The 19185-nt window shown below is 43.0% G+C and overlaps 1 protein-coding gene across 2 annotated transcripts in view; it reads left to right on the top strand.

Moving 5' to 3' along the window:
• LOC122797711 (cytochrome P450 2D15-like) overlaps positions 1 to 19185 on the top strand; it is a 955177-nt gene that overhangs the window by 245601 nt on the left and 690391 nt on the right. For both annotated transcript variants that reach the window (XM_044066247.1, XM_044066252.1), the window contains one exon: positions 18635 to 18806. In XM_044066247.1, the coding sequence (XP_043922182.1) occupies positions 18635 to 18806 (172 nt within the window). The remainder of the gene's footprint in view (positions 1 to 18634; positions 18807 to 19185) is intronic.

The raw sequence follows: 19185 nt of genomic DNA, 5'->3' as shown, positions 1-19185 counted from the left end.
TTTCTACATTACTGTATTATTGTGGTATCATTGTTGGTATTTCTTCACTTTCCCCTTTTCTAAGAAAACAAACAAACCAAAAAATATATATATTTTTCTTCTATTGTAGACTTAGATTGGGTGTTACTTTTTTTGGCCTGTCATTGGTGGTTGTGTTTAAAGTAACTATCACGTCTGAGAAAGGGGCTGCTGGATTTAAGAAGTGTTCTAAATGTGGCCATAAAATTCCTTTTTCAGATATGCATAGTTTATGCATTTATTGCTTAGGGCCTGCGCATCTGCAAGAAGACTGCTCTGTTTGCCATGCTTGTAATACTAGGGCCCTTGTAGAATGTAAAAATAAATTGATATTAAAAGGATTACTTCCTTTTTCTTTTGGAGAGGCCATTTCTAGAAGCAGGTTTGCCAAATCAAAAGAAAAATTCACAGCAGCATCTCTGAAGGCTCTTTCGTCTTCACCAGTTTTAGAGTTGTCTTGAAAAAGGAAAAAGACGAACCCAGCTTCAACCTTGGATCCCTAAAAATTTAAATTATCGAATCTGACACCCTTGGGTCTGAAGAAACAAAAAATAACTGACCTAACTTCATCGGATCAGATGCAGTCATCCTCTGATCTGAATTTAGCCATTCCAGCTAAACCTGCCTCTTTACCTAGGACGAGGTATTCGTCCTCTGTGGATCCAGTACCCTCTCTGGTACCGTACCCTTTTTTGGAAAGACCAATATCCCTTTCAGTCCTGTTGATGCATTCTTACAGAAGTCCTACTGAAGAAGACATGAAAAGAGTGACAATAAAAATTCTCTTGGTGCAGGGACAGGTGGGTGTCACTTCGGCTTCTACCCCTCTGGGCGAGGGGGTCTGTTCCACTACTACACCCCCATTGCAGCTTCCTCCTCTGAGTCCCTCAGTAGTTTCAGAGTCCTTGCATCCTAACCATCTGGATCAGTCTACCTCTGATATAAGGATCTCTGACAATACAATCACATCCAAAGCTCACTCTGAGCTCTCCGACATTGTTGGATCTGGAGAGCTCTTGGAGCCGAGGCGTCCATGTTGGCTCTGAGACATTGTGGTCGACTCCAAAATTTTTGGAGCCATCCCTTTGCCTCGGAGCATTGGATAGCTCAACTCTGGCTTCCACCTCAAGGTTGTTGTCCTCAGAGCGAGGGGGGGGGGTCTGATATCCGGAAGCTTGCCTTCTTGGCTCCAGGGCCTTCCCCTTCTAGTGGGCACTCTGCCTTTGAGGTTGGGAAGAGAGTTTTATCTTCTACGACATAACAGATTGATCTACCCTCCTCAGATTCTAGATCACTAAGCCTAATGTCTCAGCATTCAGAGTCTCAGCAGGTCTTTCAGTGTGGACAGTCAGTACCAAGACCTAGGCTAGGGAATTTTGATTTCTTCTTCTGATACCTCTCTAGAACATCCCATTGAAGAGGTCTCTAAGAAGAAGACCTACAAGAGGATGCATTTAGACTTCCCAGAGGAGTCCATCATTGAAGACACAGATTTTGATGAGGGTGAAGGGTCCCCATGGTCACCTCCTGAAGATGTCTCATTTGGAAATCCTTAAACAGAGAGGTGGTTGGGCACCCAACAACCCTATGTCTGAGGAATCTCTTCTCCTGGAGGCCTTCAGTACTGGTCCCTCTACCTCCTGGGTGACTCCACCTATTGATGAGCTCATCGATTTGATCTGACTGCAGGTGTGGAAGGATATAGACACCATGGAACCCATTCCTCAGAGACCAAACAGGGTAATGGCACCACCCCAGACAAGCAGTTTTGGAGTAAAGGGGTCCCTCTTGACACTATGGTCATTACAGTGGCCACCAAGAAGGAACAAGCCTAGGAAAGTTCCACTGTCAAACCCACCAACAGGGAGTCACTGGCGATGGACAGATTTGTGAAGCGTATACACACCTCCTCCACTTTTGTGCTGAGGTCTGTCAAACACTTGGCACATTTTACAAAATTACAGAGGGATTTGATTAAGAAGTTGTCAAATACCCTCTTGGGTGCTGTTTCTGAGCAAGTTCAGGCCTGTGTAACTTCCCAGATGATTGCCTTTCTGTCCATATCCAACACATCCATGAAGTTGATCTAAAACATAGCAGAGGGAACCTCAAGGGCAGCGGGTTAAGGTATTTCCATAAGGAGATATGCCTGGATGCACCTTTGTGAGTTTGCAGAGCCCTTCAAGTCCTCTTTCCTCAATGCCCTCTTTGATGGAACATCCTTATTTGGCCCCAATGTAAAGGACACTCTATCCAGGTGTGAGAAGGATGGAAAGACCCTGTCTACCATGGGGTGTGTGTTTTTCATCCACTCAAAGAACTTTTTCCAGGAATCAGTGAAGTGATCAGAAAATGTGGTTCAAAAAGTCTAAGGGTCCTATCCAGGACACGCATGGAGGAGGTCCCCCCAGAGGCAGAGAAGAAAATTCTAATGGATGTCACTGCCCATGCAACAAAGGTGGCTCACAGAGTCAGGGTTCTAGAGAATCATTCTTTGATAAACCCTACCAGCGCTCCTGAAAGGAGGCCAGATAGGCCACCTCTGGAGGCAGTTGGGGGATGATTTTCCCTGCACCAGAGAGCCTGGTTAAATGTAACAAAAGATACTTTGGTACAAAGGATTATTTCCAGAGGATATGCTATACCCTTTTCCTTTCCACCTCCATTCTCAAGAAAAGTCCCTGATGTTCCACCCAGTCAGAGAGAACAAACAGCAATTCAAATACAAAATCTGCTAGAAGAAAAATTCATCCAAGAGGTCCTGCCAGACCAGATGGAATCTACAACTTGATCAAGGTTCTTTTTATTGCCAAATAAGACAGGACTGGAGACCAATACTGGATCTCTCCAAACTAAACAGAACAGTTTGAAGAACCAAGTTTTAGATGGTCACTGCTCAGTCCATTCTACCATTTCTAAGCAGGGACCACTGGATGTGCTTTATAGACCTTTAGGATGCATACTATCACATAAAGATGAACAGATGGTCTCGAAGGTACTTAACACTTCTGGCTGGAAGCCAATCATTATCAATTCAGAGTACTGCCCTTTGGACTCACCACAGCCGTCAGGGTGTTTCCCAAGTGTATGGCATAGTAGCAGCTCACCTCAGGCTGCAAGAATTTTGAGTGTTTCCATATCTAGACGACTGACCGATTACCACTCCAAAAAGGCATCAGCTCAAAGATGTAAGAGACCAAGTCCTCCAGACTTGCTGTCATCTGGGGATTAAACTATAAAGTACATCACATCTCACCTGGAACTGACTCAGACTTTAGAGTTTATAGGAGCTATTCTCAATACAAAGACACCCATTGCCTCTCTTCCATTACTGAGAGTTCAGACCATAACATTTCAAGTCAAAAAGGTAATATGCAGCACCTCAATTTCAGTCTGATCGGTCCTTCAGGCTCTGGGATCGATGGCAGCAACAACAACCTTAACACCATTCACCAGGTTTTACATGAGAATTCTACAATTGTTGTTAGCTACTCAGTGGTCAATTCTTTATTAACTAATGTCTTACAAGATAAGAATCTTTCACTTCTGTAAAAGAGAGCTAAAATGGTGGATTCATTCAGACCAGGTTCTACAAGGTCGTCAGTTCATTCCCCCTCAGCCCCAAGCCATAGTGACCATGGACACTTCCCCGCTGGGGAATGGGTATTATCTGGGGAAGATGGTCCAAGGCACCTAGTCCTGCAAAGAGGCCAATTTGCATATAAATGTTCTGGAGATGAGAGTAGTGCTGTTAGTGTTTCAGGTATTTCAGTATGTTCTCCCTTTGGGGACAGTTGCAGTACAGTTGGACAACATGTCAGCCATCTGGTACATCAACAAATGGGGAGGAACCAAGTCCTACCCATTGTGTCGAGACGCTCTCAAGGTGTGGTAGTGGATGATCTCTTCTAGCCCCTTTCTTTTAGCAATGCACATTCCAGGGAAGTCCAATGTGATAGCAGAGAAATTGAGCAGGTGCATTATTCTACCTCATGAATGGTCCCTCAAGAAAAAGACTGCAGAAACAATCTTCAGACAATGGGGCCAGCCTTTCTATGATCTATTCACATCCCTCCTAAACAACAAATTCAGCAGCTGTTTTTCCCTAATTCCCCCACAGGGATAATCCCACTCTACTTCATGATTGGCTTTCTGGTTTCCTTTACACATATCCTCCCACTCCATTAATACCCAAATTTCTTGAGAAAGCTGCAAGGTTGAAGAGCAAGGTCATTATCCCTTACTGGCTTCAAAAAAATTGGTTTCCCTTTCTTTGGCTTGATTCAACCACCTTGGTTTCTGGGTCCAGCTCCAAACCTCCTGTCTCACACAACAAGCATGATACATCCAGACATAGTAAATCTCAGGCTGGCTGACTGGTTCTTCCAGCTCCATTAATAACCAGACAACCTATGCTCTCTTCTTCTGTCCTTCATTTTCTTTTGCCCTCCCATAGTCCTTCCACCAGAAAACTATATGCCAGCAAATGAAAGGGATTGTTTTTTTTGGGCCCAAACTGTAATATTGGAACTTTCTCAGCCCCCATTCATAATATTTTGGAATTTCTAGTGCATCTTTTTGAAGAAGGAGCTAGTTCTTCTACTGTTAAAGTGCAATTAGCAGCGATTTCCCATTTTCATATTAGAGTAAATGGTTTTTCTATAGCGTTCCATAAGTTGTCACTCTACTCTGAAGGCCACCCTTTAAAGATCCTTCTCCCGCTTGGGGCTTAAACTTTGTGCTGCAGTCTCTTACACAATCTCCCTTTGAACCCACAACTGCATGCAAACTTGGATATCTTTCATAAAAGACAGTTTTCTTAGTGACCATTACCTCAGCCAGAAGAATTTCTGAGATCTAAGCATTGTACTCAAAACCTCCATACTTGATTTTCCATAAAGACAGAGTTACCTTACATACCAACCCATCATTTTTCCAAAGGTGGTCTCAGAATCTAATGTAAATCAGTCTATTAATTTGCCAGTATTCTCTCCCAAATTGTCTAACAATGGAGAATATGTATTACATTTATTGGATGTTCACAGACAGCGTTTCTACTTGCATAGGACAAAAAAAAAGTAGAAATTTGTATCTGTATCATATGCGTAACCAACATTCAGTAAACCAGTTGTTAAAGTTAGTCTATCTAGATAGATAACAAATTGCATTTCCTTTTGTGTATAACAAATTGGGTATTGCTCTGACAAAACCTGTTTGAACCCGTTCCACCAGATACATGGCATCTTCCCAGTTTTTCAGTCCAGAGTATCCATGGATGATATTTGTGCAGCAGCTACTTGGGCTACTCCCCATACCTTTTTTACTTATTACAAATAAGATATAGCCACCAGAGGAAGGGCATCTTTTGATTCTGTGGTGCTCAGGAATATCCTTCCATCAGTCTGCCCTGGAAAATGAGGTCGCTGAGGACTCTGTCCTGTCAGTTGAGGACAGAATGAAAACTGACAACATCAACTAAAGAAGTTGTGTACTCACCATAACCTTCCATCTGTGTTGTCCAATTTCTTTCTTTCTTCCTCAACTCCCCTCCCACCAACCCCCTTCCTTAAAACTTCTGGAAAAGTGAAAATTTACACGACAAGTGTGTCCTAACTATTTATGTGTATAGTTCCTGCCACAGCCTTCTCCATTATAATTTCTGTCTTTACCTTTTACTAAGGCAGCAAACAAGATCTGAAGTAACTGGAGTTGGTGCATTGTGGTTAAGGGAGAAGGTCGAGAGTACTAGGTTGCCACGAGTTTTAGCAACGGCAAAGTTGGATCGGATCCAAACACATCATCTGAGGAGGAATGAAGATGGACAACACAGATGAAGCATTATGGTGAGTATATAATTTCTTTTTTTTTTCATGCAATACTTAAAGAAGAACCACACCCACAGACTCAAAAACATGTTTATTTCATCAAGGTTTGGTGTTTCCTATAGTTTAACACCACTCTGGTACCATTTACAGGTTTTTAAATATTTTTATACATAATTTCTGAGTCGGACCACACAATGTCTACCATCTTGAAGTTGTACTGATTGTTTAGTTTGCCTCTAGGTATTCTACAATGCAGTGCTTGTCTGTAAAAAATTACATCACGCAGGCCTCTTTCTTCCTAAAGCTCCTGTCACTGCATTGATTTTACATGCATACACTACTGTCTTTCAGTCATTTAGTTTTAAGTAACATTTCATGCCATTCAGTGACTACTTAAACCACAAACGGTGCAAATGCCACAGAAGAGACTTTCAGATTGCTTTTTACTGCTGCTGCTTTTTAGAATGGCTAAATTGCTGTCTTTTGTGAAGCCTGAATTGTACTATTTTGATGCATTTCCCATCCCCCTTCACACCTAACTTCACTAGCTGTCAAAGTGCTAAGGGTAATTTGAGCTGTTACCTGCAGTGACTGACAGCTCACAGCAGGAGACTTTACTCATGTACTGTTACCTTGTTCTAGCCTTTAATTTCTGTAGGGGAGGGACTAGGGAGCTGTGACGTCACAGCATAGGTGGATTTTTAGGACAGTCATGGTGATGTCAGCTTGGGGAGGAAATTAGCCAAAAAACTACCTGTATTCATTGGTCTTGATGACATCAGTGAATTGAAGACTGCAGCAAGTTTTTCAATGGTGGGATGAAAGGTTTTTGAAAGTCAAACCACCACAGTGCTGTAAAGTATTGTTCTAGTGGAGAGAAACAGTCGATTTATAATATTTTAAATGCTGTATTGTTGTTTATTCATAGCTAGGAGAGTAAATAGGGAGGAAAAAATGACAGAGAAGTTGAGCATTTAATAACAGAATCCTGTTGTTGTCCTTTAATTTTGTTGTAGACCATCACTACTTCACTTATTTACTTTAGTCATTTTTGTTCAGACCATCACTGATCAAAAGGTTGGAAAAAAAATCTCTAAAATTCATCTCAGAGCATCTATAAAAAAACTAGCATCTAGGTGCCACCCTGGCATGGTTCAGTTATTTTCTCCACATTTATTACAGTGCAGCCTTGGTTAGTTAGTCTGTGTTGAAATGATTGAGGTAAAAACTGACGAACAAGAGAAAGTATGCAAAAAAATTAAGGGAAAAAAGTAAGGTAAATGACATGAGAGAGGCAGCGCCAGTGAGTGACAGCACTGGGGAATGTGAAATGGAGGGGTCAGTGGGCAACTCTTTGCATAGCACATCATTTATGCTAAGGCCAGACCTGAATCTGCACATACTTTAGATGTTTTTCGTGCTTCACTGTTGCAGTCATCACATTTGGGTTATCTGCCTGCAGGTAGCCCTCAGCCGGCCTGAATACCAGAGTCTTCGGATTTCTGCATCGGATGCTGTCTCCTCTTCCATGACGTCAGGTCATCAGGGGTATAAAACATGCAGCCTATGCCATTACATCAGTCTTTCTTGCCGTGCGGTACCCGAAGCAGAAGCAGTTCGTAAGTGCGGGTCGGCCAACTCCTGAAATTTTCCTTTTCGAGTTTCAGACCCGAAGTCTTCAAAAAGATAAGTACCCCGTTGGGGATCCATTTTTCTTGCTCTAACTGATGACAGAAAAAGTTAACAATTGTCTTGCCTGTGGAAAGCAAATACCTCATATAGATCTTCATTCTTACTGCGTCACCTGTTTAGGCCCAGACCACGACATCCCTCGCTATCGGTTTTGTGCCTTGTTCAATGCCCGAACTATTCTTCGTCGGGCTATTTTTGTAGCTAAATACTTTCATTCTTGATCTCCGTACTCCGAAATTGCTTTGTTAAGCCACCCGACTACTGATCTTCCAAAAAACGTAACAATAAAGACAGAGACAGACTGCATAGGTCCAAAACTGCTGACAACGCTTCCGTTAAGCTAGTCGTCAGTCCACTAGTACTCAGTGAGGCGGTTTTGCAGCTCCTGATACCCACTACTACAGATTCACAGGCCTCTACTGAGACCCATTTAGAGTCCCATATGCCGTGAGATGCTTCTTCGACTATGGAACCTGCAGATGTCTCTACCTTGGATGGGTCCAGAGCCACTGTGCAGGCACCGGCTTCTGATGGTGTATTCAGGCCTATGGACTTTCATATTAATCCGACAACTTTGTTTCAAGATAGAAATACCAAATTCCTCAGGACTAAAGCTCGCACTATAATAGCAGTAATATTTTAAAAGTGTCCCTGATTGTCCCTGATTTTTTCTTTACTTGTCCATGATTCAGTTGAAATTAGTCCCCAGTTGGTTGAGAGGTCTGCAATCTGGGCATTTCAGGAGAAGTGTAGAGCTGTATGAGTGGATGGGAGATCGTAAGTTTACCCCAGGGGTCACATCTGTGTCACTACTAGACAGGGGCACAGTAAACTAATTCTATTATATAAAGGGACCTTCACTGTGTCACTACTAGACAGAGGCACAGTATTCTAGATTTATTCTGTACATTTTTGTACCATTTCATGGGGTGGCAAAAGCCACATCACTATGGCTAGGCTTACAAATGCCCCAGGGCAGATAACCTAGTACTATACTATGAAACTATGAAACTACTCCTAGAAAATTGATGACCAAACTGCATACTCAGGCCAATATGCCTAAAAAAAATGCTTAGAATGGCTGAAGACCTTATTACCTTAATTAGGGAAAGCCAGCCTTCTCCTTCTAAGAGACCTAGAACTGATTTTTTTTCTGATACTTCTGATCAGGAATTTGATATCTCTGTTCCTTCTGATTACCAGGATTTGCCCTTATCGACTTATGAGGATTCTGATGCAGAGGATTCCATTCCTTCTGCTTCCCCTCCAGAAGATTTTTCTTTTGGTGAAACCTTGCATACCCTTAGGGGGCATTTCCGCTGGGAAAGCCAGAACTATTCTGAGTCCAAATAGAGACTTAGGGAATTTTTACTCCTGCCTCAACACAGGCCTCTAGCTATCCCTCCTGTTCAGGCTATTGTAGATGATGTTTTCGTACAATCTAGCCTTACCCCAGCCACTTTGCCTCCAGCTCCCAGGAAACCTGACAGTTACTACAGAGTACCTAACTGTCAGAAGTTCCTCTTCAAGAATCCTGCTGCGGATCCAGAGATCATTTCCCAAGGACCTAAAGGCATTAAGGCTACTACTTAGGTTCATAGGTTGGTACTAGGCTATCGGTCCTAAGGCCTATGCAAGCCTAGCCATAATAATTCCAGGGATATTTCTTCCCACAATATTTACTTCTCTGGGCCCCTGTCTAGTAGGGTGACTGACATGATCCCCGGGGTGAATTTCCTATCTTCCATTCAATCATCAAGGTTCCTTTTGAAGAGGGCCAATGAGGCGCTCTGCTTGACATATATGGGCAGTCTGTTCCAGAGTATGGGGAGTCTCTGGGTCAGGAACCTATCCCTCCAGCATGTTTTGTTCATTGTGATGATAAGGTTTAGATCCCTGGAGCGTGTGGCTCTGAGGAATTGGGATTTCTTTAAGTGGAGCATGTCCAACAGCTCAGGGTTTGAAATGACCTTGTATGTTAAGCAGAGATCGCCTCTGAGTAGACGATATGCCACAGAGCATAGCTGGAGTTTTTTAGATGGTCAGTATATGGCATCTGCTTTAGGCCTGTGATTCTTTTAGTGAGGAGGTATTTCTGTGGCCTTTCCAGCTGTTGCAGATGTCTTGTGATGTACATACCAAACGGGGCATTATACTCTATAATGGGTCTAATGAGGGATGAGTACAGTGGCACAATGACCTCCTTTTTTCTGGATGAAAAGCCCTTAGTGATGAGGTGTGTCACACAGAAGGATTTTCTAACTGTTGTGGCCATGTGGTTATCGAAAGTGAGACCACTGTCCACCTAAGTCCCTAAGTCTCTCATCACACTTTTGATGTTTAGTTTCCTGCCACCTATGTGGTAATTCATGGGTACATGTTTTTTTCCAAAGGGGATAACTTTACATTTCTTGGCATTAAGCTTGAGCCCATGGCTCTGGCACCAGGCATCTGTTTCTGTAAGGCCCTTTTGTAGAATATCCACATCATTTGGGGATTCAATAATCGCTCCTAGTTTGCAGTCATCTGCAAACATTGTTAGCCAGAGTCCCTTAGTGTTGGCCTGTACTTCAGAGAAGTAGATGCCAAACAAGAGTGGTCCCAGGACCGAACCCTGAGGTACTCCACTTGTCACTTCTCTGGAGCTGGATTTGGAGTTGGCTACTTTTACAGTCTGGGTTCTGTCAGTAAGCCAGTTGGCAACCCATTGAGTGACGTAGGGATTTATGCCCAGCTTAGTAAGTTTATCTATGATTCCAGAGTGGGGGATGGTGTTGAAGGCCTTGGTGAGGTCCAGATAGGCTGTGTGGACCACCTTACCCTCATCCACAGCTCTGGAGATGGATTCGAAGAAGTCAATCAGATTCAGTCGACAAGATTGGCCCTTCACAAACCCAAACTGGGTGGGGTCCAGTGTTTGAAGGTTGCCAATGTCTTTGTTTATAAGTTCCATGATAATGCATTCCATGCCCTTGCAGATCAGGCTTGTCAGATCGATGGGACGGTAGTTCCCAGAATCCAAGGCAGATCCTCCCTTGTGGAGCAAGATAACTGTAGCTGTGTGCCACTCAGTGGGCACGAAGACTGAGGTGAGGCTATGATTAAACATGACACTTAGGTGAGGTGCCAGTTAATTTTGTAGTTCATGTAGTACATAGCCTGGGATGTCATCTGGTCCCATGGATGCTGTATTCTTAGCTTTGGAAATTGCTGTTTCTACCTGTGTGGCCGTGATTATCGGAATTTGGTAATCTTTTGGTATTGAGATGGGCCCTTTAGGGCACTATCCTTGGGATCAGTATATTTAATGCCATTCTGTTGTAGCTCAGAGCAGATCTGAGCATTACCATTTAGATTCTTGACATAACTATAGAATGGCTTGTGGTTGTCTTTGAAATCTATGGCAATTTTATTTTCGTAACTAGCTTTTGAGGATTTTACGAGGGATCTCAACTTCTTACTGAGGCTGGTGAGGGAGTTTTTTGCATCCTGGGATTTTCCTCTTTTTTGCAACAGTTTCTTCCTTCTGTTGTATAGTTTGTTTATAGCAGGGGACCACCAGATTGGCTTCCTATTTTTGGAGAAGAGCATCTTGTTTCTATTTGGGATGGCATGATTCATGCACGAGTGGATGTGCTCATACAGTGCCTTAATGTAGGATTCTGCAGTCGAAATTCCAGATCCCGTCTGCGTGGGTGTTGTGAAGTCTGTCACTTCTGACTTCAGTAGCATGAAGTTGGCTTTGGAGAAGTTTTTTAAGGAGGTTTCCTTACTGGGGGCGGGGGGATGTGGATGTCAAGGGTGATTTGCTTATGGTCAGACCTGACCAATGAGGGGGTGACCACTGGTGTGGAGCATCTATCTCCCATGTTGGTAATGACCAGGTCTAGGATATTGGAGCCCCTGGTGGGACAATGGATTAGTTGATCCAGGGCATTGGAATTTATGAATTCCAAGAACCGTTGGGAAAAGGAGTTGGTACCCGAGTAGTTTTCCCAATTAATGGCAGGGTAGTTGAAATCACCCAGTATTAGGGTGTCTGGTTGTATCTTAATATTTTCTAGTATGTTTAGAAAGGTGTAGAGAGAATCTTGGGGCATGGTGGGGGATCTGTAGCAAGCTACAATTTGGATTGCAGTGTTATCTAGTGTTAGTTGCACTTGGAGAATTTCAGACACATTGTGTTAGGCAACTAGCCTGGAGGTGTGAATATCCTTAATGAATATGGACACTCCTCCACCTTTAGTGTTTTGGTCCTGGTTTTGTGGCCGAAAAGTGTGGTAAGAATTGTAGCCTGGTATTGCAGGTGTGCTGTCTGGAGCCTTGAACCAGGTCTCAGTTACTGCACAGATATCGATGTTCTCCATTTTTAGGAGTGCCTCGAGAGAGTGCATTTTGAGGTTTAGACTTCTAGCATTGAGTAGCATTACCTTCAGATTTTGCATGCTTGTATCTGTTACGGTGGTGGTTTTATCCTTTGAACCTTGCCTAAAATAGGCACTATAGGGGTGGCAAGAGCTTTAGCCAGTAACCTGAATCCCAGGGGTGACAGGTGCAGACCATCTCTGGCAAAGCATAGTGGTTTGTCGATCATGTCTTCCCAGGCAGACAAATACTGGATCCCCTTTGAATAACACCAGAAGCTTAGCCAATTGTTGAAGTCAATCATTTTGTCCTTATACTGTGGTATCATTCTGGGCAAAGGCAGGATGCTACTCAGGGCTAGGGTCATACCTGCCTGGGTCACATGATCCAAGAGCTCTTCCATGTCTCTTTTCATGTAGTCCAGGGAGGTACGTCTCAAGTCATTCACTCCAGCATGGACAATGACAGAGTCATATTTGTACTTGTTGTGGAGTGACTTGAGTGCATGCATTATGTGGCGGATCCTGGCACCCGACAGGCAGCTGACTGTAATTTTCTCCTTGTTCAGCCTGTTGAGTGGAACATCAGAGTGCCTGATTATAGAATCACCTATGACTAAAGTGCTGGGTACATAGTCTTGCCTTAGGGGCTGTTGTTGGGTGGCACACTGGCGTTGTGAGCTATGTGTCACTTTGGTTGTGAATGGTGTTTGTTTGTGTTTCGGCTTTGGAGGTCCTTGTTGCTTGGGCAGGTTAATGTTAAGGGCCTCCACATATGTGGCTTTAGTGTTGCTATGTATGGGTGTTGATGGTGTGGGTTTTGAAGAGCTATGAGTTGCTTGATGTGTAATGCAGGTGTTAACCTTCTCCTCTTGACTGTCTAGCACAATCTTGGCAGGAGAGAGCTTTGCTTCCAGTTTGGCTATGTTAGTGCATCTCTCGCAGGTTGTAGTGTTGGGTGGTAGGAGAGGATTGTCTGTGTACATGAGGCAGGTTCCACATTGCCCCAGTATGCTCAGATTCACCAGGTGGACAGGAGAAATCACCAGAAGCTGACCCTTGGACATGCCTGTTTAGGTGCTTTTTTGTAAAGGTTAAGAGCTGTTTTCTCTTACCTTTGCAAGGTACTTTGCAATTATAGGCTGTTTAGTGCCTATGATTAATTTCTCCTTATTGACAAGGAGAGCTGAGTGCTTGTATCAGTTTCAGGCTTCCTAGTGCTTTCCAGCAGGTTCTAGAGCAAGTGCTAGTCACAGGGGTTCAGATTTTAGTGCTACTACTGAGCCGAAAGACACAACAACAACAACAACAAGAACTGAGAAACCAGCTAGTTTTAAGGGAAAATTTGAAGAGCAGACTTTCTGGCACCTGGAATAGTTTAATTGTAGCCTCGCAGTGCTGCACGATGTGAAAAATGTGCAAACACGCACGTTTTTAAGCCAGAAAGTTGAAAGGGATAGAAATCAGCCCAAAAAGTCTAATAAAATTACAATTTCAGAGCTGGAAACCACTCATCTAGTGTTAGATAGGCAGTACAATGCTCACCAGTCCCACTGGTAGGCAGTAGGACTTCCCTCTACCACAGCAAGGTCTGGATAGCTCTGAGCACAGAAAATAAAGTCCTGAGACAAGCAAAGCCTATGATATGGACTGGCTAGAAAAGGTGGAAAATGAGCAAACGATGTTTTTTTTTTTTTTTTTTTTTTGTTGAAACAGGCTAAACAATGAAATAATACAGTAAATAAACACAGATGAGGCCAACACACGAGTGTGTAGTCCTAAACAGTAAATGCAATTAAAACTCTACAAAATTAGCAATTTAATTTTTTTAAATGAAGCAAGGCAAGTGCACAACTGAAAAATGATTTAAGAGGCAGTAACACAGCGGAGTAAGTAGCTAGTCTACATATACAGAGAAGTCTATATATACAGAAAAGCAGCTAAAACACACAACACTTAAGATGCAGTGCAACCTAGAGCACTTGAGTTGTAGCAATATTAAGGCAATTACAGTTATAATAAATGCTCTAAAATATACTCTATATTTCCAAAATGTTTGAGAAGCACAGTCAGAACACAAGGAGATTCAGGCAAAAAAAATGTTTTTTTTTTTTTTTTTGAAAGGGAAAAATGAGAAACAGAAGGCCTTATTGAATGTTCTCTCTGTATTAGGTAGAATGAGCTAATGACACTAGATTGGGAGGAGTTGGCAACTGCCAAAAATCCTATCCCTTCTGATAAGGATTCTAGAGCCTTAGGTAAGAAGGTATACACTTCTGCTACTTTGATCATTAGGGCTTTAAATTGCCAGTTTCATATGTTAAAAGTATCAGCAGCATATTATGGGACTACTTAAACAGAGAATGATGTTGATTCCTAACTGTGCTGAACACAAAGAGTTACAAGATTTAATGCATTCTGCTGAACAAGTTGGTAAACATACTTTGCAATGTGATTTTGATGCTTTAGAAGCATCTTGCAGTGCTGCTGTCACTGGGTCTGTACTTAGAAGGCATGCTTGGCTTAAAGAACAAAACTTGCCAGATCATGTTAAAGCTAAATTACTGGATGCACCCTTAAACCAAGACCACCTTTTTGGCAACAAAGCAGAAAAAGTCCTCAAAAGGATGGCGGAAAAAGTTAAATCTATGCAAACTGTTAAAGATTTCTTACAAGTACAGCCTCCCAGATTCAGTAGGCACTGGCCTTCAAAAAAATGGTCTTTTCCAGTCCCTTCCAGGCCTTCTCAGTCCAAACTCAGGAACAGCAGACCACCAAGACTTCAGTCTCATGCTATGCACAGATTTAAGCAGTGGGGGGCTCCCACTTTCAAAGCAGGTAGTAGTAAGCCACTACCCTACGGAAAAATGGCACAATGACTTAACCTTAACCCTTCCAAGCACTGCTCAACTACTTGCTCCCTTAGGAGGAAAGCTCGCCCTGCATGTAAAAAACTTGGAACTCATTATCCAGGACAAATGGGTTTTAAAAATAGTTTCCCTAGGATACAGATTCCACTTCCACACTCTACCACCCCTAAGTGGTTGGCCAGACCTGCTCCCAAATCAGCGGGAGGAGGCCCAAAAACAAGTACACTCTCTCCTCAGCATCAGGGCTATTCAGCCTGTTCCAGCAGAACAAAGTGGACAAGGTTTTTATTCAAGACTGTCCCTGGTACCCACAAAAGAAAACTCCTGGCATCCTATCCTGGACCTGTCTATTTTCAACACCTTTCTGGTGGTTCCAAAATTCAAAATGCTAACTCTTCAACAGCTTCTTCCTATGTTAACCAAGAATGCCTGGCTATCAACCCTAGACTTAAAGGAAGCTTACCTGCACATCCCAGTAAGGGAATCCTGCAGACAATACCTACGTTTCAGGGCTGGCTCCATGCACTATCAGTTCTCTGCACTTCTCTTTGGCTTATCTACTGCACCCAGGGTGTTCACAAAGTTTCTAGCTCCAGCCATTGCATTTGGCAAGCACAAAGATATTCAGATTTACCCATACTTGGACGATTGCCTGATTCAGGCAGAAAGTCAGGACTTGCTATTACAACACCTGGCATTTGTAAAGAAACTTCTAACCTCACTGGAGCACACCATCATTGAGAAGAAATCACACCTAGTACCCTACCAACAGATTGTATTCCTGGGAGCAAGCTTGAACTCAACTTCCCAGATGGCATTCCTCATTCCAGAGAAACAAGTTTATTTGACAACCTACTTCAAACTATTGTCCACAAAAAAATACAGCTATCTGCAAGGAAAATATTGCAAGCTCTGGGGTTCTTGGCCTCTTGCATTCTGCTAATTCCATATGCAAGACTGCATATGAGGAAACTTCAATGGTATCTAAAAAGTCTATGGTGTCAACATTCTCAGGACATGGAAACAACGATTCCTATCATTCCTTGTTTAAGGGCAGAGTTCCTTTGATGGGCAGAGGCCTGCTACCTCAACAAGGGACTCTCTTTCACTCTACCCCCTGCCACCCATACCCTAACAACAGACGCATCAGACTATGCATTGGGGGCTCACATGGCAGGGCAGTGCATTCAGGGTAAATGGAACCCAAATCAGATGCACCTGCATATCAATCAAAAAGAAATGTTAGCTGCACAGAATGCCCTGACAGCCTTCAAAGACTAAGGTCTTCCAGGACAACTATTGGTAAAGACAGACAACACCACAGTTATGTGGTACATAAACAGGCAGGGGGGAACCCACTCCTACCCTCTCTGCAGACTAGCCATGGCTCTGTGGAACACAGCCTTGAGCTACCAAGTGCACCTACAAGCTCAATTCCTGCCAGGCAAACTAAATTCACTGGCAGATGACTTAAGCAGAAATCTCATGGACCCACACAAATGGAAACTGGAACCCAAAATATTCCAACTCTTGAGGAACAAATGGGGGGACTCCAGAGGTAGACATGTTTGCCTCCCCTCAGAACTACCACTTGAACAAAGTCTGCACCAGAACTCCCCATAGTCAAGCTTGGAAAGTGGATGCCCTGTCCTTTACCTTGGAAAGCCTCTCAGTTTATGCCTTTCCCCCTCTACCTCTCCTCTCGAAGGTTCTATTAAAGATCAAGCAGGACAAGCCAAGGGCAATACTGATTGCACCAGACTGGCCACGCCAGCACTGGTACCCCCTTTTGTGCAGTCTGACTGTGCTACAACCATGGCACCTGCCTCAGACCCCTTCTCTGCTGTTCCAGCAGGCGGGCCAGATTCTGCACCCTCAGCTTCAAACCCTGAACCTTGCAATATGGCTAATCCCCTGAGTTCACCTCTAGCAACACTCAGTAAGCAGGTGCCGGATGTCATTCTTGAGGCAAGGAGGCCTAGTACTAGAAAATCCTATTCAGAAAAATGGAAAAGATACTGTTCCTGTAGCCAGGCTCAGGGGATGGGCACAACGGTGCCCAGCTTACCTCATATTCTAGACTATTTAACAGAAATGGTCCGCAAGGGCCTATCTTTCTCTTCAATTAAGATTCATGCCTCTGCCATTTCAGCACATTAGATCTCCCATCCCCTGCTAAAACAATTCCTTAGAGGTGCCAAAAATTTAAGACCCCCCCCAGGAGAGCTCCCACTCCAGCCTGGGACCTTAACTTTGTATTGGAAAAAACTCACTGTTACCCCCTTTGAACCGGTTGCTGCAGCAGAGTTGAAATTCCTTTCTTGGAAAACAGCCTTACTTCTAGCCATCACTTCAGCAAGAAGAGTGCCTGAACTGCAGGCTCTCATGGCAGTGGAACCCTTCATTATCTTCCATGCGGACAGTGTTTCCCTCAGGACTAATCCATCCTTTATGCCTAAGGTGGTGTCTAGTTTGGCCCTAAACCAGTCCATTCATTTGCCTACTTTTTCACAAATCCTCAAAATAAAGGGGAAAAGATACTGCATTCTCTGGACGTACACAGACAGCTTAAACTCTATTTGGACAGGACTAAGCTTCTCAGAAAATCTGGCCAGCTGCTAGTTAACTTTGCTGCAGGGGCAGAGGGGAAAGTCATTTCAAAGCAAACCATTTCCAAATGGATAGCCCATTGCATTCTTTTCTGCTACAAACAAAATGGAAAACCTACCCCACAGGGGATAAGATCTCTTTCCACCAGGGATGCATCTACCTCTATGGCATTTCTCGGAGGAGTCCCTACCAGGGACATTCTGGAAGCTGCTACCTGTAGCTCTGTACATACTTTCACCAAGCATTACCACCTGCCTATCTTTTCTAAATCCAGAGCTGGATTTGCCACAGCAGTCTTACAGGGCCTGACTGCTGGCCCTAATGCTCTTTAACTACCTCCACCCTTCCTTAGCTTTGGGAATCAACTCAAATGTGATGACTGCAACAATGAAACATGAAGAACATAGTACAGTTGTGTACACTTACCATAAATGTAGATGTTCAAGTGTGTTCACTGTTGCAGTCCTGGTTACTCTCCCTCCAGTCCACTGGCTTCTCTTGGCTCTACCTTTCCTTCTTGTTTGGCATGTATTATAGTATGTGTATTTGTTTTTTGCTGGGGGTATACCTTACCATATAATTGCTTCCTATTGTGGGGGCACTGAACATCTGGGGCAAGAAAAACTGATGTAATGGCATCGGCTGCATGTTTTATTCCTCTGACGACCTGACGTCATGGAAGAGATGACAGCATTCAATGCAGAAATCTGAAGACTCTGGTATTCAGGCCGGCTGAGGGCTACCTGCAGGCAGATAACCCTATTGCGATGACTGCAACAGTGAATACACTCAAACATCTACATTTATGTAAGTGTACACAACTGTACTTTGTTCATCCTACACTTATCTTTGAGTTTTTCATCTGCACTAACAAGTTGATGGTTATGGTAATGTACCCCCCCCCCAAAAAAAAAACAACTTTGCTGTTCATGATATGTAGCCTTTGAACCAAAAGGATGGACTCTCCCAGGTTTATGCAAACAGCAATACTGGGCAAGATTCTTAACAGAGTATATTCATTGTAGAGAATTAGGGTGAGTGAGTGTGTGTGTGTGTGTGTGTGTGTGTGTGTGTGTGTGTGTGTGTGTGTGTGTGTGTATCATAACACCACCATTTTTATTTACACATGTGTTATACTTTATCAGAAAAGCCCATTAAGTCTGATAGTACAAGAGTTTTGTAGGGTACTCTTAATTTGTATGTTTGTTTATTTTTTCAATTTTTTTCTTTTTTTTTTTTTTGTTTTGTTTTGCAGTTAAGTAAAACATTTGGAAATTTGTATAGCCTTCAGATTTTTTGGGAACATGTTGTGGTGGTGAATGGATTTGGTGTCGTGAAAGAGCTTGTTATTAAGAAATCGGAAGACTGTGCTGATCGTCCCCACTTGCCACTCAATGTAGTTCTTGGGTTCACAGATAACAACGAAGGTAAGTTTCCAATAAGCTGTCACCTGAAAGAATAAGCCTAATGTTTTTGTGCATCTTCATAATTTTATATTAAAGATGTGTGTTAGAAATAAGGGTTTCAAAAACACGATGTAGCATCATCTTTTGCAAGCAAGGGTTAGACTGGACCAGCTAGTGTCTAGGAATGTTCATGTTGTTTCCTTTTCCTTTTGTTACATTGCTTCCCATTTTATGACCTCAGAAATGCTAAAAATTATTAAGCTTTCAAGTAAGCAAGAGTATGTTGCTTCTGTAAGTACATTCAAAACTGAAAAAGAGACTTAGTGTATTAGTCACAGAATGCATTTTCTGAACGCTGTTCATTCTACCCCACGTAATTTTTTACTGCTAGGTTATTGCC

This window comes from Protopterus annectens, chromosome 1.part0, assembly GCF_019279795.1.
Source record: "Protopterus annectens isolate FY-2018-M chromosome 1.part0, PAN1.0, whole genome shotgun sequence".
NCBI lineage: Eukaryota > Metazoa > Chordata > Ceratodontiformes > Protopteridae > Protopterus > Protopterus annectens.
The sequence above is the reverse complement of the archived record's forward strand: the minus strand, read 5'-3'. Positions and strand labels throughout refer to the sequence as shown.